Source organism: Paroedura picta, chromosome 9 (genome assembly GCF_049243985.1).
Source record: "Paroedura picta isolate Pp20150507F chromosome 9, Ppicta_v3.0, whole genome shotgun sequence".
NCBI lineage: Eukaryota > Metazoa > Chordata > Lepidosauria > Squamata > Gekkonidae > Paroedura > Paroedura picta.
The window spans coordinates 19,746,353-19,769,763 of record NC_135377.1 but is presented as its reverse complement, the minus strand read 5'-3'; the positions used below and the strand labels follow the sequence as shown (position 1 = coordinate 19,769,763).

The 23,411-nt window shown below is 44.4% G+C and overlaps 1 protein-coding gene and 1 long non-coding RNA gene across 4 annotated transcripts in view; one reads left to right on the top strand and one right to left on the bottom strand.

The window, feature by feature from the left end:
• Positions 1-252: 252 nt before the first annotated feature.
• LOC143844527 (uncharacterized) lies at positions 253-21,517 on the bottom strand. Its single transcript, XR_013234011.1, has 3 exons — positions 21,283-21,517; positions 20,919-21,178; positions 253-2,288 (listed from the first exon to the last, which is right to left on the bottom strand). It is a non-coding gene; the product is annotated as an uncharacterized LOC143844527 (long non-coding RNA).
• GRHL2 (grainyhead like transcription factor 2) overlaps positions 10,248-23,411 on the top strand; it is a 95,425-nt gene continuing 82,261 nt past the window's right edge. Inside the window, exon 1 of one of the 3 annotated variants that reach the window (XM_077351773.1) lies at positions 10,248-10,288. Coding sequence is in view for 1 of the 3 variants with exons in the window: in XM_077351771.1 (XP_077207886.1) it covers positions 21,361-21,380 (20 nt within the window). In the remaining 2 variants the exon portion in view is untranslated. Of the gene's footprint in view, positions 10,289-21,105; positions 21,433-23,411 lie in introns of those variants that run through there. The other 2 variants (XM_077351771.1, XM_077351772.1) reach the window with 2 other exon arrangements.

Here is a 23,411-nt window from a genome sequence, read left to right as displayed (position 1 = left end):
TTTCTCTTGTAAAGACCTTTATAGAGGATTCCTTTCTAAACATAGTTTTGAACTCTCTTGCTGTCTGTGTTGGGTTGGAACTGAACCGTGGAGCTGGAGCCAAAGGTGCCTCTCCACAAACTTCTTCTGACTGGAAAAGTACCTTTGTAGGATAAAACAGAGGAGAGATGGATGGAAGCTGCTTTGAGCCCCCATTGGGGAGATGGCAGGGTGTACATAAAGTAAGCAAGTAAATAAATGGATCCCAGCCAATTGTCCTTGTAGATGAGAATTGTTTACTTATGCCTACTGTAGCAGCTGCAATTATAATTATCTAAGATCTTACAATTCATTCATTTTAGAACTTTACATACAATTGATGATACAAAACATCAATGAAATATACATAAAAATTGTATGTATACATACATATGTACATGCATTGTATATAAATGGAAATGTAATAGTGTATTACAAAAAATACTGGATGGAGGTGCAAACCATAAATGTTTGTAAGAGCATTCTTATAACAGAAACAGACCAGTATTAAGATGGAACTGTCCAGAAGGACACCTTCATATGGGAATATGTCAGCAAGCCACCGCAGAAACTGTTGTTGATATCACCTATTGTTGTAGGCACCAGCTGAGCCAACTTTTACTGCATTTTGTTATATATCTTTGCTGACACCATTTCTTGTCGTAGGCAGTTTGCTGTTCTCAGTGTTGCCCTCATTGTCTTTGCATTTTTATATTCCTAGTCCTATTGCATTGTTCACTTGGACATCTTATGTTGTAGCATTTCATTTCCCTCCTCTTTACTATAGAATCCACCTTGAAGAAGAAGAAGAGTTGGTTCTTATATGCCGCTTTCCCCTACCCGAAGGAGGCTCAAAGCGGCTTACAGTCGCCTTCCCATTCCTCCCCCCACAACAGACACCCTGTGGGGTGGGTGAGGCTGAGAGAGCCCTGGTATCACTGCCCGGTCAGAACAGTTTTATCAGTGCCGTGGCGAGCCCAAGGTCACCCAGCTGGTTGCATGTGGGGGAGCGCAGAATCGAACCTGGCATGCCAGATTACAAGTCCGCACTCCTAACCACTACACCAAACTGGCTCTCCGTGAGAATGGCAGGCTATAAGAAAGCTCATTCAAATCCATAATAATATGAGAACACTCATGCTAGATCAGACTTGTGATGAACTACTCCAGCATTCTGTATCACAATGTGACCAGCCAAGTGCCCTGGAAGGCTAACAAAGAGGTCAAAGAGGCCAAAGGCCTTTCCCTGACATTGTTGCTTCCTTACGCTGGTATTCCAAGGCTTACTACCTTTAAATGTGAAGATTCTCTTGAGTCGTCATGGCGAATAGCCACTGATGGATCTAATTCCCTTTGAAAGTCACCTCTGCTCTTGGCCACAACTGCATTGCATACCAGATCTCTTAGAACAACCTCCACACTAGAATCTTGCCACTTAAGTGACTAGCTGACTTTCATCTTTGGGACTTGTTCTCATGGCAATTTCTATTAACTGGAATTAAGGGTAGAGAATAATAATCCAGCAAGGAAGATATTTCTCTCTCTGAAAGGCCAGTGAGGATTTAGCCTGCAGGACTGGGATTGACTGCAGGACCTGGCTAAGCCCCTGATCAGGAGTGTGGGTGGCCAAGAACAGAACTGGGGCAGCATTGTGCTGTTGTCCTGCAACAGTCAGAAGCCTGTCAAATGAAGGCCTGGCCCCTGTCACAACAAATGCAGAAAGCTCCCTTCAAAGGTTTTGCCCTTGATCTCTCTGAGAGGATGCTATGAAAAGACTCTGTCCATTTACAACAATCTTAAATGGGTTCTGCAAATGAAAAGATGTCTGTCTCTCCTTCCAGATTCCCGGATGATACCTTTTTGCATATCAAGCCCCAGGGTAGTCTAGGGCCTCCTTGGAGTTTAGAGCCACACCCTACCACAGCCAACCCCTTTTCCAGATCAGGCCTTCATCTGATACTCTTCTCTCCTTTCCTCTCTGTCTTTGCTGTACATCAGTGCTGTTTTATCTTTCCATGAGAGCATAAACCCTTAGTTGCAGCTGCAGGCTCCTTTCTTTTGTTCCTAAGAGAACAATAGCTGTTTGGGTGACATAGTGAAACTGTAGACTGCAATAAACGTGGACACACAAAGCAATCAGAGTAATCTTGTTTGGCGGATGAATTCAGGGAAGCCTTTTCCCTTTCTCAAAGCCTTTTTCCCCTCTCAAACTGGCGTCCGCTTGAAACTGCATGGATTCCAGGACCCACAAAACAGAGATTTGTCGATTTCTATAAAAAAAAAAGAATTTATTGTAGAAACAAAGCAACTCCTCCTTACTTTGTTCTCTCTGCTTGTTCCCTTATAGAGGTTCGGACTTGTCCAAAGCATGACTCCTAGACCATAAAAAGAGAATTATTAAGCAACATACAGAAAGTTTTAGGCTGTGGCTGGAGTGTCATGTGCAGCCAAGAGATTGCAGATCACTGCCGGCAAGCCAGATTTGCACTTCCCACTGGCATAGTGGGGATGGGGGAGTTGAGCGTCCATGAGCAGCCTCCTTTCCATGGGGCCTGATTTGCTGTTCATTTAAACTGCGCTGCTATTGATGTGCTCATTCTAAAACTGCGGTCCTAGTTCCAAACACAACTTGGAATCACATTTCTTTGAAATCAATATCGAGAGTTGTGGTAACAAAGTTGAGACAAGACACAACATTACAGTTGTGAAATCCTGATTGGGCTTACAGATGATCCCACCAACCTTGGGTGGATCAACCAAGGCAGTTTTTCACCTGTGTTTAGAGTTGCCAGCCTAGATGTGGGCCTGGAGATCTTCTGGAATTACAACTGATTTCCAAACAACACAAATAGATTTCCCTGGAACAAGTTCCCTCCTCCACAAGCCCCATCCTCCCCAGGAGTCTCCCCCAAATCTCTAGGCATTTATCAACCCAGAGTTGGCAACTCTATGTGTACTGTTTCCCTGCCTCCCCTACAGAGAGCCTGAAGAGGTACTGGTGATAACATTCATGCAAGTGTTTTCATAACATGTTGTGTGTGTATATATGCATTTGCGCTTCGCTTTTTGGAACCCTGGTAGAAAATGTGCTGGAAGAAGTGGCCTGAAGAAACATTTGCTCAAGAAATAACAGAAGCAATTAAAGTTCTCTCTTCTGGCGCAAAACACTTACTCTTGTGGTTTCCTGTACAGCAATTAAAAGGTGAAGCCAACTCTCAAGAGGCTTTTGAGAGGCAATATTAAATGGTTTGCTTCTCAAATGCACGTGTAAAAATGATTACAGGATTTCCCCCTCCCCTTTAATCTAGCCCAGCTATGAAGAGCTGAACTGCAAGTTATGGAAGAAGGGAGAAGAATGTTTAACTGGTCTGTGCCAATATCCTGACCAAAACACCACCTGTTTTCAAGCCGCCGTTTATTTCACAGTGCAAAAAGCAGTTGGAGGCAACACTTTGATTAAGGGCACTGTGGGGCAACACCCATCCCATACCAATCTCAATACACTGACAGGGCTTTCCACAATGGCTATAAGGCAGTAAATAAATGGCCAAATATTCAAGAGCCATCATGGATCTCCCCGACAAAATGCTGTGTATTCTCAAGCAAAAACTGGGTTAAGGTTTTTTTGTTCTTGCTTTAGGCTGGGCAAGTCAAGGGTTGAGAGTATCTCCTGGAACCCCTGTGGTGAAGCTGAAGATTGTAGGATGAAATTCATGCAGGGGGATGACATTGAATCAGTTAATCAATCATTTATGGACTAGTCAAATGAAACATACATTAGCAGAGTGGTTATAAGAATATATATAATCAGCCTTTCTCAACCTGTTTACCATTGAGAAACATTCTTCAGGCTTTGAGAAACCCTGGAAGTGATGTCACAAGACCACGCCTCCTTGCTATGCCCCTGGAAGTCACGTGTCACCAGAAGTGACATCACCCAGACACTCCCACCAGATGTGACATCATGCTCCATCACCCCCGTTTCTCTCAACGCTCAAAATAGCCCAGCAATTTACTCCACTGAGCCAAGAACAGGGTTGGGGAAGGCATCCACCGCTCCAAAGCCCCCCCCCCCCCATGCACTTAAGTCAAAATGACATTACTTTCCTCTAGACTCCAGTCACTACCACGTACCATGAGCCTCGGCCAGCAAGGATTTTTATGACCAGGGTCCCTCCCCTTCCCACCCCCTCCAGGCCCATCATTGGCCATTTGGGGGGGGGGTCAACATAACCATATATGGTCATTTCACCATATCACCAGCATTCTTTAATTAAAAAAATATTTAAAAATTAACTGCCACCCAATTGGTGAAACCCTTCCGGGGCTGTTGAAAAATCCAAATGTATAACGTTCATGAAACTCAGTTACCTCCCTTCTAAGAAAGCAGAAGGAAGCACATTGAAACAGGAGTGTGTTTTCTGGCATATATATTCCCTAATTCACTGGGCAGTAATGAACCCATTCAAGTCATGGGGGCGGCCCCCTTGGGATTAAAGACTACAGAGTTGAAATGTACAAACTTTGCAAGCCTTACTTGCTCAGCTGGTTGACATACTGGTTTCCCCAGTCTGGCATTTTTATACTGTCTCCGAAGGCTTGGATACATTCATTTTCATCTATGGCCCTATCACAGAGCCTCCCAAACCTAGTTTGGCAGGCAGTTAGGATTTCTAGTAAAACTGGATTTCAGCTAGACCAGCAATAAAACTGCACTGGCATGCCTTCAGAGACACAACCTTTTGAATGGGAAAGATCTTCTGTACCCTTTGAAGGAAAGACACAACAAAGATTCTGGTGAGCACCTTAAATTTCAATACATGTATTGTGGTGTGAGCTTTTGTAGGCAAGAGACTGATCCCATCAACAAATGGGAGGCTTGAAAAGTCATTTTTTTGAATTGTATATTTTATTCATCCATGTTTGGCGTCAACCTGTGGTTCCCATGCAGCTTTTACCTTCAACAACTGCCCTAAGTGAAAATGTTTAAAAATGGCATTAGGGGTGAAAAAGTGACATGGCACGTTGGCAAGCCAGCTTCAGAAAATGACACCTGCTGGACTGTTTTCCCCAGCATAAATGTCCATTCTCACCCCTCATTTAAGTGGCCTTCCCAAAAGATTGGGAATAGTTCCCCCTACGCACGAAAGGCTGAGAGAAGACATTCACAGATTCGTGAATAGCGAAGAAGAAAGTGCCAGGTAAATCCAGTGCAGAGTCCACGAACAGCAGCCCGAGATTCCCATCCCCATTCGTTCCACTCACTAAATCAAACATTTGTTCCTCTTGCCAGACGAGGGAAAAGAGAAGGGGCGGGCAGCAAAGAGCCTCGTGTTTCTGTCAGTCTCTTTTTCCTCCCCTCCCCTCGCACTTATCTTTTGTGCCACTGTTTATTTTCCTTCTTTGCCGTGCAAATAACCAACCATCTTCCAGCAAGCCAAGCCTGGCCCTTTTGTGCCCTGAAGCCACTGCTGTGTCTTTTCAGAGAAAATTGATTCTTTGGAATGCTGTGTGTGCACATACTTATCTGAGCCCTACAGCCCACACCTGCTAAACAGGTAAACCAGATCCTTAGCGATGGGCCTCAGCAGCTACATTCCAGCTTGGCAAGCGATTACTCTCTAATTGCTACCTGTCAAACAGGTAAACTAAGCTCCTGGACCAAGTCCAAACAAGCGCATGTTCCCACGAAATCCTAAACCGCCCAACCTTTGACCCTCTCCCCTCCCCAGTCCAAGCCCACAAACTATTTTAACCAGGCCTGATTGACAAAAGAGGATTGCATTTTCAACCAGTTGCACAAAGGGCTTCGTTTCCCTCCGTGGCAAAAAAGAAAAAATTATCCTGGCCACAATAATTCTCATTGTGGAGCATGGCAAGAAGGCAGCATTCCAGAAAGGAGCAATCTTGTGCTGCATCCAGGGACAGCAGATGCTTCCAAAACCAAAGCTCATTGTCTGTAGGAGGGCAGTGCTTACTGGCGGTTGATCACTAAACTGGCTCACGAACACTGGCATGCCAAAAGACCGAGTTTCCCGCAGCTAAACAACTTCTGCTCCAGAGCCCTGCTGGGGACAGGTAGAACAAGCACTTCTTGTTCCTTTCGATTTGGTTCAGACTTGCCTCCGTACAAAGCAGCAGAATAACAGGAGTAACGTCCTCGGAAGAAGAGAGCCTTCCAAGCAGAGGCTTATGCAATAGCAACGTCATCGTGCACTTTTTTCCATTCCATAAATTCAGTTAAGGGAAATGGTTAGAATATCTAGCTGTTGGGGGAAGGCTCGGTGAACTGTTGCTGGTCTGTAGTTCCATGTGCAGGAGAACTTTGGGAGAGGAGCAATAATTCCATTATGTTAGGGGACCTAAATACAAGCAAGTGGTTCCTTAAACAGCAAAAGAAAGAAACTGAATTAGACCGTCCATCAAAATCAGTATTGTCTACTGCAGGGGTAGTCAACCTGTGGTCCTCCAGATATCCACGGACTACAATTCCCATGAGCCCCTGCCAGCGTTTGCTGGCAGGGGCTCATGGGAATTGTAGTCCGTGGACATCTGGAAGACCACAGGTTGACTACCCCTGGTCTACTGGACTGGCAGCAGCTTTCCTAGGTCTTTGGCAGAGGTTGTTCACTTCACTGACAACTAGATCTTTTAAGTGGAGATACCAGGGATTGAACCGGGGACCTTCAGCATGCCAAGCAGATGCTCCACTACTGAGTTACCGCTATAGTGATCGTTTTTGATTTTTATTAGAATTTCCTTTGTAGGTTTTTAAAAAAATAATTATCACCACATGTACATAAATAAATAAATAAATAAATACATGCCAACAGTCTCTGAATCATAGTAACTCCTAGGTAACCAAGAGCATGAGAAAAACCAAACCAAAATGAACAAAATGCCAAGATTAGCAATTAACTGCTTTTTTATTTTAATAGACCCTCAAGCAAAAAACATTGCAGAGTTAAAACAACAACAGATATATATGCAGAGCACCTCGGTACAGCATCTTCCCCTTATGTTTAAAAAATTATTAAACAGGTTAGTGACAAACATAAGGATAGCTAATAAGTCACTTTCAAATAGCCAGAACAAACTCAGTAATTAACAATAATTTCAGGACTTCTTTTTTTTTCTACTTGGAATCATTAAAAATAACAAGGTAAAATGTAGAAAGTGTACATATTTATCATATAATGTGGGTTTCTAGCGGACAAGTGATGTAGGGTGGTGAGCAGAAGAGAGGACGTCCTATAGCCTCTGCTTCTATTCAATGCCAGTATGAAGATACTGACCAAGATGCTGCTGATGGGCACCCAGTTCTACCTCCTTTCTTACAGTCTACAACTCTGTGTCTTGGGCAGACCCGATCTTTATAGTCTTTCTACCGGTCAACATAGATTCAAGCGGGTAGCCATGTTGGTCTGAAGCAACAGAGCAAAATTTGAGTCTTGTGGCACCTTTAAGACCAACAAATTTTAATTTTGAGTATAAGTTTTCATGTGCATGCACACTTCCTCGGATTTGAAATTTGTTGGTCTTAAAGGTGCCTCTGGTCAACATGTTAACCTTATTCCTATTGCAAGCTGCTTCTGCAGGGTAACTTGCCTGATCTTGCTGCAATGTCTATTCATGTTTGCTATATGGATCTTCTTAATTTTGTGGGGAGACTTTTTTCTGTTGGCACATGATACTTCCATGAATATCCATTACTTATAGGGATTAAGAGAAAGTTGTAGGTGTTATAAGGCAACACAGGGATACCACGTGCAGGAAAGGAAGCGTATAGACTGATCTTTGACCTGCACTAAACTACTGATGTGTGTGGAAGAAGCAATTTGAGGCCTACCCATAAAAGGAATGATCGGCAGACTTCTTGCTTGAGGAAAGGACTAATAAAGAGAATCTCCATCAGTGGACTGCAAGTTGCTTGGACAGGGCTCAGATATGGTCTTGCCCCCCTCACCAAATTGCCTACAACAAAGTACATTCAGTAGTCGCTGTTCTTATAGACCAACAGTAATGCCTTTATTTTTGATAGATATTTTTTATTTCAAAAAGTGAAAGAATAGACAAACAGAAAATACAGGAGTTTTATATATTATATATAAATAAAGGTATTTTATATATATTACTAGCTTCAAAGCCCATTCCTAAGAACGGGCTTTGAAAGGGCCCCCATGCCGTTTAAGGTGGCTTTGGGCCGCCCGGACTCTGGAGCAGCTCAAAGCCGGCTCAAGTGGCGTGGGCGGAGGCTGGCCAGCTCGTCAGCAGGTCTAGGACAGAGCTTGTTAGCAGGGTGGAATGGGACGGAGCTCATGAGCACAGGGCAAACGGAGGTCATTAGCAGGACGGGTGGGGTTGCTAGCACAGGGCAGGATGGAGGTCATTAGCACAGGGCAGGACGGAGTTCGTTAGCTACCCCGGATGGAGCTCGTGAGCTGCCTGGAGGGCTCGCCCCCTCCACCACCAACCTTTGGCCAGGGCCCTCTCCCCTGACCTGCTGCTGGCTCCACCAGCAAGGTGTGTCTGAGAGCAAAGTGGCTAGCGTTCAGGAATGGAGGGTGGGAGCTGTAGGGGCAGGACCAATCAGGGTGCAGCCAGTTTCCTGATTGGCCCTATTCCAACTCGGACACCCTGGACACGTTTCACCCTCCAGGCTGTTTCACAAATATTAAGAAGAACACTGGATAAGGATATATATCAGATCATAACATTATATATTTTGAAAAGATGAGCAATAAGCAAGAAAGTTCACTCCATTCTCACCAAAACCTTAGCCATAAGTAATATTTAACCATAGTTCTTGCTTCAAATATTGTAACTAATCTAATTTACCACTACATTACTCATTTTCAGCATTACTACTACTTCCATGTTGCACATCTTCTTGCCTCGACATATTCATTTTACTATAGTGACATTTTATGATCATTAATATTATTATCCCACAAACCAAAATGGGATTTCATCATGTATCACGTCTTAAAGAAATGATTTAAAATGTTTTCTTTTTGTATTCAGCTTCTTACATGCCTTTCTCAAGAAGCAGAAATTACACAATACAGAACCAGATCCCAACAGTTGCTACATCTGAAAATAACCATAATGTAGGCTGATATAGCTGATGCTAATGAAAATTAATTCAAACTTATTGTTAAATTATGATTTAGTGAAATGAGTAACAGGAGTTTTTTTGTCATTTCTTCTAGCTATTTATGAGAACAAATCGCAAAGTGGTTTTAAAAACAGCCTAGCCATTTCATTTCCCTTGTGTTTTCCCACAGTTAATTTTTATGTGGTATTTTACTCCCACATACAACCACACACCATATTTTAAAACAACAACACTTAAATAATGGGGCGGGGGGAGGTGGATAAAGTATACCAAATGCTTTGGGGTCTCAATCTCACCATAGTGAAAACTCTCATTTAACAATGCTACAGCTACTGATGTTACTGTTGATGCCACAGTAACGGTATGTGGAATATTCAGAAATATGTAGTCATCTAGATTTGGGGTTAAAGTAGGGATGCCAGTCCCTAGGTGTAGCCTGGGGATCCTCTAGGCATTACAGGCCATCTCTAGACTGATCTCTCCTCTGGAGAAAATATCTGCTTTGGAGTGTGGTCTGGTCTCCATAGCATTATGCTGCACTGTGGTGTCTCCCCACTCCTGGTTCCACCCTCAAAGTCTTCGGGTGTTTCCCAACCCAGGGCTGGAAAGTCTAAGTTAAAGCAACAGTATTATAGAATCTGCAAGATTCCAGCTACCATTCCTGTAAATTTATGCCATGGCTCGGTGATAGGCCACTCCAGTAGAGAGTCCCAGGTTCAGCCCCCAGTATCTCCAGAAACCATCAGGTTGTAGTGAAGGACCCGAGTCTGAGACCCTAGAGGAGCCACCACCAGTCTGACTTTGATGGACCATTAGTCTGATTTAGCATAAAGCAGCCTCAGTTGTTTATCCATGTATGTCTATGCATTATATAAGCAGGAATTGTTCAGGAGGCCATTTTTATAAAGTCAGCACGCTGTTAAGTTTAATATTTCCAGATTTTTAAGGCAGTTTGCTCCTTCCACAGCATTACACTATGGTTTGTTGTTCATTGTGTGTGATGATAATGTTGTATTGCATTGTTTCCTTGTTGCCTGCCTTGCAGGTAGCATCTATTTCATTGCTTTTGTCACATTGTTTTCTAGGGGTTTTTTTTATCCACCTTGAGCTTCAGCAAGAAAGGCAGACTATAAATGAAGAAAAGCAAGATAAGTAAGTAAATCTGAGTAGTCCTGTGTGATCAGTAATGGGAAATACCCAACTATGCAATCCTTAGCAGAGTTTCACCGTTCAACATCCACTGACTTCAGTGGCCTTAGAAGGGTGTAATTCTGTTTAGGATTGTCCTGCAAATGACCCGGGCTTGTAGTCCTTCCTGCAGACTCAGCACTGTGCTAGAAAGGAGGTACATATTTTATAAGGAAAACCCAGGCAGACATGGGTCAGGCATTGACACGTTCTCCCAATGGAGCTGAACCGGTTCTAAAGCACGTGGATCTCAGGTACATTAGAAACATCAAAAGGGCATCTTAATTGGGGTCCACCACCACCCCGAGAGAGTTATATCAGACTGCGAACATTGGACAAAGTGAAACTGTGAAACATCAGGCATGATGGAAAACATCTCATGCTGGTAGAATTATACCTGATGGGTATTACAAAACATCATGTCTTCCACACCCCCTCTCTCAGCACCGTTTCACTAAAGATCCAGGCTGTTGCCAGAACATTGTTTTGTTCCCTTAAAACAAAGAGCACTTTATAACTTTGCTGACACAGCAACAACCTCCCCAGGAGCAGCTGACGCGCAAAAGGGACGGAAAGCAAAAAACAAACCGGCAAACTTTCCATTCTTTAAAGAATGCTGAACATTGCTGCAAATTCCCTCCCTGCAGCCATGAGAAGTGATGCTGGTACTTGCATGTGAGGGGGCTACGGGGAAAGCCATGGGGGCACAGTGATCCTAGAGCTAGACAAGGGCCTGAGAGACCAGGTGGCGAATTGTTAGTCAGCCGTGGCAATGAGGAGGTGACCTTGGTTGAGTCCTGCTCGCTCTGCATAACCTACCTCGCAGAGGTGTTGTTATGAGGATGAAATGGAGGATGGGAGAGAATAAAAGCCACCCCCAGCCCTGAATCTCTTGTAAGAAATTCAATTCAATGGGTTTAATACAGGACTTCAGCCAGACAAGTAAACATGTACTAAATATAACTAACAGGGGACTGTATTTACCCAGCAAGCACAAGAGGACCAAGTGCGGTAGAGTGGCTAGACCAGGGGTAGTCAAACTGCGGCCCTCCAGCATTCGCTGGCAGGGGCTCCTGGGAATTGTAGTCCATGGACATCTGAAGGGCCGCAGTTTGACTACCCCTGGGCTAGACTCAGATCTAGGAGCCCCAGGCTTCAATCCACACTCTGCCATGGAAGCTTGTTGGGTGACCTTGGGCCACTCACACACTCCCAGCCTCACCAACCTTAAAGGGTTGTTGTGAAGACAAAATGGAGGAGAGAAGAGTGTAATCATAGAGTTGGAAGGGACCTTCTGGGCCATCTAGTCCAACCCCCCATGCTATGCAGGACACTCACAACCCTTTCGCTCATCCACTGTAACCTGCCAGCCCCTTGAAGTAGTATCTCTGTCAGATATCCAGCCTCTGTTTCAAAGATGGAGAATCCATCACCTGAGGAAGCCTGTTCCACTGAGAAACCGCTCTAACTTCTTCCTGACATGACTTGTTCTTGCAAAACCCGTGCTGAGTCTTAGAAATCACAGCTCTCAGTTCCAGCTGCTCAAAGACCGAGTGTTTGATTATTTGTTCCAAAATTTGGCCAGCTACAGATGTCAAGCTGATGGGTCGATAGTTACCCGGATCCTCCTTTTCCCCTTTCTTGAAGATGAGGACAACATTTGTCCATAGATTAGGAAATCTGGAAAGCTTAATCTGTACCACACTGATAAGGCAATTATCTTCCTGTATCACCCCTGCTAAATTCCAAGCTGTGGGGACTGGTGGGGTCATGGGTAGAGTAGAGAGGTACAGCTAGTGACTAAGTTAAACTTTACAAAGGACTGTATGTGGTAGGTTCTGATATACCCAGAAGCATCTCTGAATGGGGCACCACAAAACTGTGCACATGATCTCATTATTCAGGCATAAGAGTCTCCATAGTAGACATGGGAAGCATTCATAAATATGGCAAAAAGTGTGCATTGCACTTGGGGATTTAAGACTTTTCCAGTTTATGTTCTATTCATAAAAGGGAAAAGAAAGAATGGTCTGGATTTGCAGATTAGAAAGGTTTCTGCAGAAAGTCCCCCATGATTTCAAATTTGCAAGATGGTTGGGTAAGCTTTTTAGCACCATGTCTAATTACATGGTACACTGTTTTGCAAGTTGAGCATTGTAACACATGTTTAATATTCACAGAACTGTACGATCATTTTCTGTTGCCAACGTGCATTTTCTTAATTGCACTTAGCAACATTCATTTTTGGTCACGTGGGGGCCTCTTGGAGTGTGCTTCTCTTGGGTTAGGTGGAGACTGGGAAGGGCTTACGTCAAGTGTCAGCCGCTAATTAGTGACTAATCCCACGGAGTGAAATTCCCACACATCATCAAGGCAGCGTTTGGCGACTTTCCCAATTAGCATCTCGACACCCAGCACTTTGAACAGTGCATGTATGTTTGCTTTCGCTTCTTAGTTCTCTTGGCAAATATAGATTCATCCAATTTGGTTATATGCACAAATGTTTCGACTAGATATTATCCACATGGACCAAACCAGCCAGATCTGCGTGAACTCTTGTGACTCAGATGAGCAAGGTCCATACAGTCTCCAGAGGGCTTGCCTGGCTAGACTGTTGCAAAGAAAACAACCATCCCTCTAAAATGTAACAGACTGATCATGTCACAGTTACTGCAGCCTAAGCCTTGACATTAAGGGGCTTAGACTGGAGTGACTCTGCAAAGGGTTGCCAAGACCACCAGCCTGATGATGTAATTAGCATATTGGATGAGGATCTGGGAGGACCACTTTCAGATTCCCGTTCCGTCTTGCACGCTTGTTGGTTGACCCTGTGCCAATCACACACCCCTAGCCTGGCCTACCTCACAGGGCTGCTGTGAGGATAAAATGGAGCAGAGCAGAACAAGGTCCTCTACCACAAACCCTGTGGAACAGTTCTGTCTTACAGGCCTCGTGGAACTGATTAAGGTCCCACAGGGCCCTGATCTTTCCTGAGAGCTCATTCCACCAGGCTGGGGCCAAGGCCAATTTAATCTCCTTCAGGCCAGGGACCCACAGCAGATTTAGATCTGTAGATCATAAAGCTGTTGGGGGATTATAAGAAGAAGAAGAAGAGTTGGTTCTTATATGCGGCTTTTCCCTACCCGAAGGAGGCTCAAAGCGGCTCACAGTCGCCTTCTCATTCCTCTCCCCACAACAGACACCCTGTGGGGTGGGTGAGGCTGAGAGAGCCCTGATATCACTGTCAGAACAGTTTTAACAGCACCCACAGGCACACCTCTTCCCTTAAAAACTATATACATAAGAACTACAGGGCTCTTTCTCAAAAATTAACTTAATTGATATAAATGGTCCTTCCTCTCAAGTAAGGCTGCTCAGAATGGGGACCTTGAAGGCATAGAGGTAGTGCAGATTTAAACCAGTTCAACTGTTATATCTCTCCTGAGGGAATAGGTAGTTGAATGAGGAAGAGCTGAAGAAGGCCTATGTATTTTCCCAGTCAATGTACAGTCAGAAGAAATCCATAGCAATATAACTTTCATAAAACCACTGCAGCTTTGCAGAGGTGCCCACAGGGACCTGAAGTGCAGCCTCCAAGTCTTTGTGTTGCTACCAGAATTCATCTGCAAAGATTAGGAGTCATTTTCTTGGATGGATTCCCAGGACCAAGTTCTATTGATCCAAAGCCAACTGAAATAGATCAAGGCAAAAAACAGCCATTTGCTCTAATCAGTTTTTGGAGCATAGACATTGCACACTTCTTATTCCAGAATACTTGCATTACTTTGTTTGCTACTCTGTTAAGTGGTTGGAAGGTAACAGGGACAATGCTATCTTATTTTGCATTTATACAGCATCTCCAAGAGGCAGCTGGTTATTGCTACTTGCACCCCAGTCTTTAAGCATATGTTCTTGTGGGAAAATGTATTTATAATGTGCACGTCTTCTGCAAGGGGCAAGCTAAAGGAAAAACTTAATGGTGTCTTTAAGTGGCAGGAAGTAATGTGTAGCCAGCTTGTAAATAACAATGTTCATGCATGCAAATTGCACATGCTTGATTCAGATAGAGCCCATTGAAAACTAAGAAGAACGTCTCTTTCCTGCCAATACTACTGTAGACAGCCACTGTGGTAGAGTGGTTAATGCACTGGACTGGGATCTGGGAGAACCAGGTTTGAACCCTCACTCTGCCATGATGACCTTGAGCTGGTTACTCTTACTTAGAGGGTTATTGTCAAAGTAAAATAAAGGATGGGAGAACCATGTCCGCTACCATCAGCTCCTTGGAGTAAAGTGTGATAGAAATGTACTACAGAAATAGATTGGCCAGAGATTCCATTTTGGGGGAGGGGCATTATCTGGACATGGAATTATTGTGGGTGGGCAGGTAGGTGTGAGTTTCCTGCATTCTACAGGAGGTTTGACTAAATGACCTTGTAGGTCCCTTCCAATTCTATGATTATATGAAACACGCTCATCAGAGTGAAGTGCAGAATAGCCCAGTGTTTTTGGACAGCGGGTAGCAAAATTTGTTAATTTGGTGGCAAAAATGTATTAACCTCTGCTCCAGAAAAAGTAGTCGCAAAGTCCACCCAATTAATGTTTCTTTTTTTTGTTGGTTTATCTACATCATCTCTCTTTTTTCTCTCTGCATAGCTTCATTTCCCATTTATATGCCATCAAGGCAGCTTATCTACCCAGATGGCTGAAATAATATTCAACAGGGCCCAGAGGCACTTTGACTTCTGAACTTAGTGTCAGGCTTTTGTTAACAGCAGCTGGAAAGCAATTTCCGAGAAAATTATGACCAGGCCCTTTTAAAAGGCCGCCTTAAAGGATCAAACAGTTCCTGCCAACATGCTCCATTCGCCTGAGCATCCTTATTTAGTCTTGCCTTTGTGAGAGAGTTTCAGAATTTCTTCCATCAGTTTAACTGACAGACTAAAAACTTACATGGCTCATACTGGATACTCATACACCCTTCACTTTTAGACTTGCTATAGGGTCCTAAGCAGAGCATATGGCTTGCATGCACCCCCATGTCAATAATAACCCGTAGTGGAAAGCTAGTAGATGGAGAAGCAAGTCAAGTTAAAACCTTTCTGTACGGTATTAACCTGAAACTTTAAAGAAGATTAGATGGTCTTTTACCCCACTTTTCACTGCTGGAAGAAGTCTCAAAATGGCTTACAATCTCCTTCCCTTCCTCTTCCCACAACAGACACCTTATGAGGTAGGCGAGGCTGAGAGAGCTCTGGCAGGACTGCTGGGAGAACAGCACTATCAGGGCTGTGAAGAGCCCAAGGTCACCCAACTGGCTGCATGTGAAGGAGCAGGGACTCAAACCTGGCTCGCCAAAATAGAAGCTGCCAAAATCGAATCTGCCGCTCTTAACCACTACACCCCTCTGGAGCACTTTCAAATGAACAACATCCCTCTGAGATGATATAGTTGGTAAGCTTAACTTACTCCACAAGAGTCTTTGTGAGCAAAAAATGGGGAAGGGGCATAACTAGATAACTACCCAGTTCCTTGGTGGAACATTATTAAAAGAAACACAGACGAAAAACTAGGTGAGCACACATGCTAGATTTGCTGCCAAACATTCCCTACATGGACACCATAATCTTTAAATAAGTCATCACGGGATTGATAAAATGTCTACCAATTAGTGTCTAAAAGCCTTTAATCAGTGGGCGGCCTCCAGGTAGGATTGACAATATGGGCTGAATGTGCATGTCTGTTTCTCTGCATCCTCTGTTTAAGAGGAAAGAATTCTGAAACCAAGTTCTAAAGGAGGCCAGATGCCTTAAAGACACAGCAGAACTAGAAAGTCATGCTTGCAAGGTGCCACAAGATCCCTAAGTTCTGGCAATGGGATTGCACTGGTTCATTATGGAGAAAGTAAGGTTATAGCAGTCAGTCTGGCACATGGATGTAGATGCCCATGTGCCCGTCCTTTGCAAGGCTGCTGCTGAGTCTCTGGGTAACGCTGGTTACTGCTTTGTGTTGTTTTGCTTGCTTTCATTCTTATTTTATGATGCTCATTCAATTGATGATTTTGAATCACTTGGAAGATTCCTGCGGGGTACACATACCTTCAAAAAGTTAGTTTTAGGTGGTAGCTGGGTTGGTCTGCAGTAGAACAGCTAGATTTGAGAGCAGTAGCACTTGTCACCAAGATTTTCGGGATATGAGCTTTTGAGAGTTAGAATTCCCTTGGTCAGATGTATCCTCATAAAAATACATAATAACTGGCATACAAGGGCCATTTTCATTCATGCATGCACACTTGCAGAATGCTGAAATGCAAACAAAAAGCACTCTTATAATAGTTGGAAGGATCTCACGGGACTGGCACGAACACATTACTCCTTCTAGTAGATCTTGTTTTAAATTGTCCTCTGGGAGTGAAATCCCTCCCTCCCTTTCTGTTGTGTGTGTGTGTATATAATCAGCCCGATAGATTTATCCTCCTTAGACAACTGATGAAGTGAGCCCTGACTCACCAAAGCATACACTAAAATAATTTGTTCGTCTTCAAGGGCCTTGATGTATTCTGCAGTTATCTATTTGGATGTACTGACAGGTTTCAGCTAGCATGTAGATGCCTATCAATGACACAGCAGGCTTTGTATGATCCCCCCACAAGGCCTAAATTGGTGGAAAGACAGAAGCTGTTATGTGCACCCTGCTCCCCAGGGTGTTTCTGGACCTCTTATCTGAGTTATCTGTCCCCTTGCATCCCTGTGCTGCATATTCTAGAGCAGCATATTAACCCTTGCTGAGCACTCTTGGGCCAGTATTAAGTCTCAGCACTTCCAGTCAGGCAGTCCTTAATGACAGGGCAGTCCGAACACACCAGCCTGCTTCTTCAACCGTCAGAAGCCTCAGGTTGCTTTCTCAATAAACAGTAAGTGTATTGAAGAACTTGCTTCCTTCTTCCAGAAGGCAAACAGGCTCAGAATGAGCAAGATTATTTACAGTCTCCACAAGTTCTCTCTGCTGTCTTAAAAAAAAAAATCTAGGTAACTTTGCTTTGTTCACTGTTCACTTTATTTTTGAGAAAACATTTTTAGTTTGATGTGGTTCAGATGTTCTGAAGATAGGCATATGTTTAGTTAAACAAGAGAATGTTTATCTAATGGTTGTGAATGAGAAAGATAAGGCCCCGAGATTTATCATGCAGTCCTAACCAGGGTTGCACCCTTCTAAATCCACTGGAGTTAATGAGTTTATAAGGACATAACTCTATTTAGGATTGCTGTGAGAATTTCCATTTCTTTAGCTCCCTGAATACCAGCCATAGCCTAAAGGGCTAGGGTGTATTTCTGCTTATCTAGTTTGCTTCCAAATTAAAGCTTGAAATATATTTAGTATGATCTTTCTTGCATTTTATTGTAAACCATAGAAATAAAAGATTTAAAAAAATAGAATGCAGCATTACGGTGAATGAAAAGCTGTGTTTTATTAGCCACATTTCCTTAATTCTTGATTGTATTTGGCTTGACACTTATGCACGCAAATCAACACGTAAGTAAAAGGGCAGTCCTCAATGCCCTTAGGAAATTCTACTGGTCCTCAAGTGAGAGATAATTCTGTAAGGATGCTCTGAGATAAGAATGATAGGACGGGGAAAGTCATCAAGTCTAATCTCCAACTTCCAAACGCAAGAGCCCCACCAATGCTTTCCTGGCCACCTCTAATGCCAGTTGATTCACATTATCACAGATCAGTGGCAGCAAGCAGAAGTGAGTGTGGAAGATATGAAGGTGCCTTAAGGTCAGATCATAGGAAAAAAGATAACCAGATGATACAAATTTACAGTAGCGCACTGTCCCCTTTTCTAGAAATACAGCTGATGCTGAGTTTGCCTCCCCTCCATAGGACTATCTAAAGTAACATATGAAGCTGCCTTTTCCCAGGCTTCCCCCCCTCCCCACTCATTACAGTTTACTCTGATTGACAATGTCAATCAGATTTGACACTTGGCAGTGCCTCTTCTTTCCCCCCTAGCACCTACTACTTGGGATCCTTTAAAATGGAAATACAAGGCAGACAATTAACATAATATAGGTTAGACAAGAAATTTGAAAGAAGTTTGCCAGCCTTGGATTAGCTTCCCCAGTTCCTCACCCTACTGAGCCTTAAAAAAAATCCTACATGCAATGGTAAAACGATGACTACTGTTTCTAACATACAGGAAGGATTAAGAATAAATGCTGCTTGTTGCAAAATTAGCAGCTGGCTTTGCATCTGGCTGGAGTCTTGGCACAACAGTCAACAGTGATAGAGGTACAGTCACCCCCCCCCTTCCTCAGCAAAGACTATGGGCTGCTCAACATCTGTTCTGCTACACTTGTTAACAGCAAGCACAAAACGCAAACTATTAGCATCCTTCATCCCATAGATTTGTCACTGCCGTTCCCATAACACATAATTTTAACCACTTATAATTTGTAACCTTCGTTAAGCCCTATCTGAATACCTTATTCTCTGTCCTCAATTGGCAAGTACAAGCATTGCTACTAATAGTGTGCACTGAAGCAAAATATGCACCTATGATCTGAAAACTATTGCCTTTCACCTTGGCAAAATCATGTCACAGCAGAATTACGGCTGTCATGCAAACAGGCTTACTAAAGTGAAAGTATGAGAAACGGCTGTGAACTGGAACAGTAAATAAAACTTGTGCAGCCCTTTCTTACCCATGTTTACTTAAAAGCAAGACATTCTGGGCTGAATGGGGCTTCTTCTCCCCTAAATCTGTATGAAAACGCAGTTGTGAGCTCCAGATGCAAAACCTAGGCTTTTGGGTAGAGGGATAAGCTCTGGTCTATTGCTGCACTCGTTGTGGCATAAAGATTTTTAGGTCATGTAAAAGATTTTCAGTACACTTTACAGTTGGCTGAGTGGCAAACATGCCAAAAAAAAGTACAGAGACATGGAGGTTGCTTTGGTCTTTCTTGATTTTCAGCTTCATCTGTGAGTTCAGCTGACATATTCAAGCCAACCATTAACTGTCTCCTTTATGTCAATTTGTTTAGTATTACAGTGTTAGGCCCAACCCCCCTTTATTGGAAACCTGCTTAACATTAGTCAGTGGAACTTACTGTGAAATAAAACATGTTTCGAAGTAAACTTCCACAGTATTATAGAACATACGAACCACTTTGCAAGAACATACCCGATCTGGCATTATGCCTCTAACAGTAGCTAGCCAAAAGGCCCCAGAAACGCAAAAGTCAGGCATAAAGGTTAGACTGTGTCCAGCTTTGGATATTCTGAGGAAGACTGCCTCTGGGAATGGCAGTTCCATGTAGTCATTTCCAAGGAGAACAGCTGTTGGTTGATCATGGATGATAATCCACGAAGCTGTGCAGTTCTTTAAAAAAGTCATGCAGCTACTGCCACATTTTACGTTGGTTAACACCATTAAGCTAACTGTACGCGCCTTACAAACAATTCCAAAAAAAGCTTCCAGCCCATCTCACCATGCAAACCCATTTTCAATCATTTGCGGCACATCGACAGCACCCCCCCCCCAAAAAAAAATCCTCTCTCATAAAAAGTGTAAAAACTTCTCTCCTAGATCACTTGCAGGCAGGTAGAACTTTTCCCTATAGATTTGAGGGCAAGAGCTTATTTTACAAGCCTGAATTACTTGCTAGGCTGCCACAGAGGGCCACGGCCAAGCACTAAATAACCTCTCCCGGGAACAAACTCTTTTTCTTTTGCGGCAGAAACAATTGAGCTGCACATTGGGCAGCGGAACAAAGGCAGAATGGGTGAAATGTACGAGGCATTCCTCTGGAGATAGTTCATCACCGCGTCCAAGCAACATTTTTATCCTGGCTAAATCGGGGAAACTGTAAAGGGGGGGCGGAGGGGGGAGAAAACAATCCAGTCTGATTCCCTTTCCTCTGCCCTACCCACGGTTATCTAAAGACCTCAAAGCAAGAAGGGGTGGGGGGACCTGTACAAACAGCACTTTACAGCGGCGCAGAAGGTCAATAAGCGTCCTTGAGGGAGGCCTGCCAATGCTGTCGCCACCGTTTTAAAACGAAAACCACGAGGAAGGCAACGTATGTGTGCGAGAAAACCAATTCGGGTCTGGAAAAGGTCACTGAGCGGCCCACTTCTGCCGCCAGGCTCCTGGGGCACAGCTCCATGCTCGCGTTATGACGCCTTGATCTCTCCGCTGCCTCTTGGCGCCAATCTCTCTCGCTTCCCAAGGGCGAAGTTGCAGCAAGAGGTGGTGGTGGGCGACTTTTCAATGCCTGGAAACCCGCTCCGAGTCAACGCAGAGAGAGGCTGCAAGAAGCGCCCCCCCCCCCCCAATGTGTCCCAGGCCCGGGTGGAGTGTCCCCTTATTCACCCCCCCCCCCGTTATACTTCCCCTCAGGTATCCCCCCCCCCCCCCAGCAACTAGTGCGGCTCCTGAAGCCTGGCCCGGCTCCGTCTGTCTCTTCCTCCCCCCAGCCCCCGCCCTGCCCGCCGCGCTCCTTCCAGCAGGCCAGGCCAGGCCAGGCCAGCTCCGCTTTCTCCACAGCCGCGAGCAGAGTTCGCCGAGAGTTCTAAGCCAGGGCCTTACCTGAGCGCGCCTCTTCCAATGGCTGCTCACCTGAGGGCCCGCTCTGCCCAATCAGCTCGCGGCTCGTCCCTCTGCCTCGTCTCCTTTAGTGAAAGAATCCGGCTTCTCTTGGGAAAGTTACCTGTAGGCGCCTTTAGGTTTTGCTGCCTCCCTGCTCGGTGCCCTCAGCGGCAGGGGGAGGGCGAGCCAGTCTCCTTTCCCACATGCGAGGGGCGGGGAGAAGGGGGCTTTACCTGTCCCGCTTCTACCTCGGCGGCTGGCTGCGGGAAAAGTAGAGGGGGGGAAGAAAAGCAGAATTACCAGTAGCTCTGGTTCTACCGTCCCGGGCGCTCGCTCTCCCTCGCGCGCGCACACACACCTTTACCTGCACAGACTTGAAAGTCCAGTTTCACCAGAGAGACTGAGGCACCTGGAAAAGGGGAGAGAGTTCATTGGATCAAACATGTCACAAGAGACGGACAAGTAAGTGATCACAGCCAGCTCGCTACTTTTCAGCTCCTGAACGGATCAACTGGTTGGTTGTGTTTTTTTTTCCCCCTTCTTCTAAAAGAACGACATATCTCGGTGGTGGACCCGCTGGGATTACATTTCCTCCTTTATAAAAAACGAGCTTGAATAGCACCCACAGAGGAGCTTGTTGGATTCCAACCCTGCATTCCCCCCCCCCCCACCCATTCCTTTTCCACTCTTATCCCCTCCCCTTGTTGGTTCTGAACTCTCAATGCCCCTTTCCAAACTTTGGGGAGATTTTTGCTTCTTCTCTGCATTGTGGAGCAGGACGGTTGCCTTCCATTTCCTTCAGGGCCTAGAGATGAAAAGCGATTCTTGGCTTTTGTGTGAATGCAACAAAAGGGCTTTTATACTGGATCAGAAACGGCCATCTTCTCCTCCTCTGTATAGTTCTGTACCTGTGTTATGGGGCAGAAAGAGGCAGAAGATAAGTCTTGGAAATTATGTTTATTTCATGACACCAGGAGTGGGGGGGGGGGATCTATCCCCATTAACCAGAAGAGTCTGATCCTGAAGGGATATGTGTAAATATGTCACATTTGCACTCCCTCCCTCATGCACACCTGGCAACAACAAATAATTTTGTACAAAAAATTTTCAAGGTGTTCTTAAAAAAAAAATTGTCACTAATAAAAATCCAAGAAAATTGTAATGAACTTAAAGGCTTTCTCTTCTTGATGAAACCTTCACCAGTTGTTCTTCAAACCGAGCTTACTTGTGATCCGTAACAAGCTGAAAAATAATTTCTAAAGGGTTTCCAACTTTATATTTAATAATAATTTTTAAACACCCATAATGGTGCATTTTGTAAGGAGTGTCCGAAATCAGCACTCTGCAATTTAGTGTGTTTTTAATTTACAAACCAATCAAGTAGAAGTTGATTTTTGTGGAAGTTGCCTCGATCTTCACACATCAATGCTGAAGGACACCTTGATCCTGGCACTGCTGTGCGCGCGCTGTAGATTAGTTGTGTATGCTTACTTTTCCTCTAGCCCCCTCCCCACACCCAAATGTGCAGTGTGGTGAGAGAAGGAAGTCTTTCAGAGGCTTATCCCCCCCCCCCTTTGGTGTCGCTTTCAGAAGTTACTGGTTCTTTGTAGCTTCATTAGCTGGTTTAAGTCAGATCGGGGGGGGGGGGGGTTGGTTTTTAAGAGATATAGAGTGAGCTGTGACCAAGACTCCTTTCTAAAGAGCCTGTGCAAATCCCTGCTGCTCACATGTGCACTGGCAAGGAAGTCCTGCCCTACGCTGACCTACAACATACACCTGAAAAGGGGGAAAAAGAAAAGAGGAGGGATTTAGGAGGCAAAGTGGTAGCACAGAGGACAGACAGCAAGAGGGTTCCATAGTTGGAAGGTTCTGTAACGTGAGAAGGTGGGTGGCAGAGAAGAGAGACTCACCTAGTTGAGAACAGAGGCTAATTGGAAAAGGGTTCCTGGTAGGGAGGGACAAGTGGTCAGGCAGGAGAAAAATCACATCGCGATAAACAAGGAAGTGCATCAGGATCATACCTTTCGAGAAGAGGGGTTCAAGGGACGTTGTCATGCCCTGCAGAGTGGCCATTATAAATTGCGCTAGGGATCGTTAGTACAAAGCAAAGGGGGCTAGATGTTCTGCTTTGATTAACCCCAAGTGAAACAGTCTGGTTCTGTTTATTGCCTTTTGGGACGGTTGGAAGGTGCTGGTTTTGTTCTACGCAGTTGTCTTGTGAAATAAGGTGTGCCCATTATATTCTGGTTGAAAGACAATGCTTTGAAAGGAGGGTTTTGATCTGTATCTGAGGTATTGCGTATGCTTGGGTCGGTTAGTCAGTCCAGATTTATTGCATGTTTAGACATAGGCCATTGCACACCTTTCAGAGGAAGGGAATTAACTGATTTTTGAAATGCAGTGCATTTCAATCTACAGGGGCCCTTTGCACAAGGATACCTAGGTAGGGAATCCTAATGCTAACCATGACAGTGGTATGGTTTTAATGCTGAA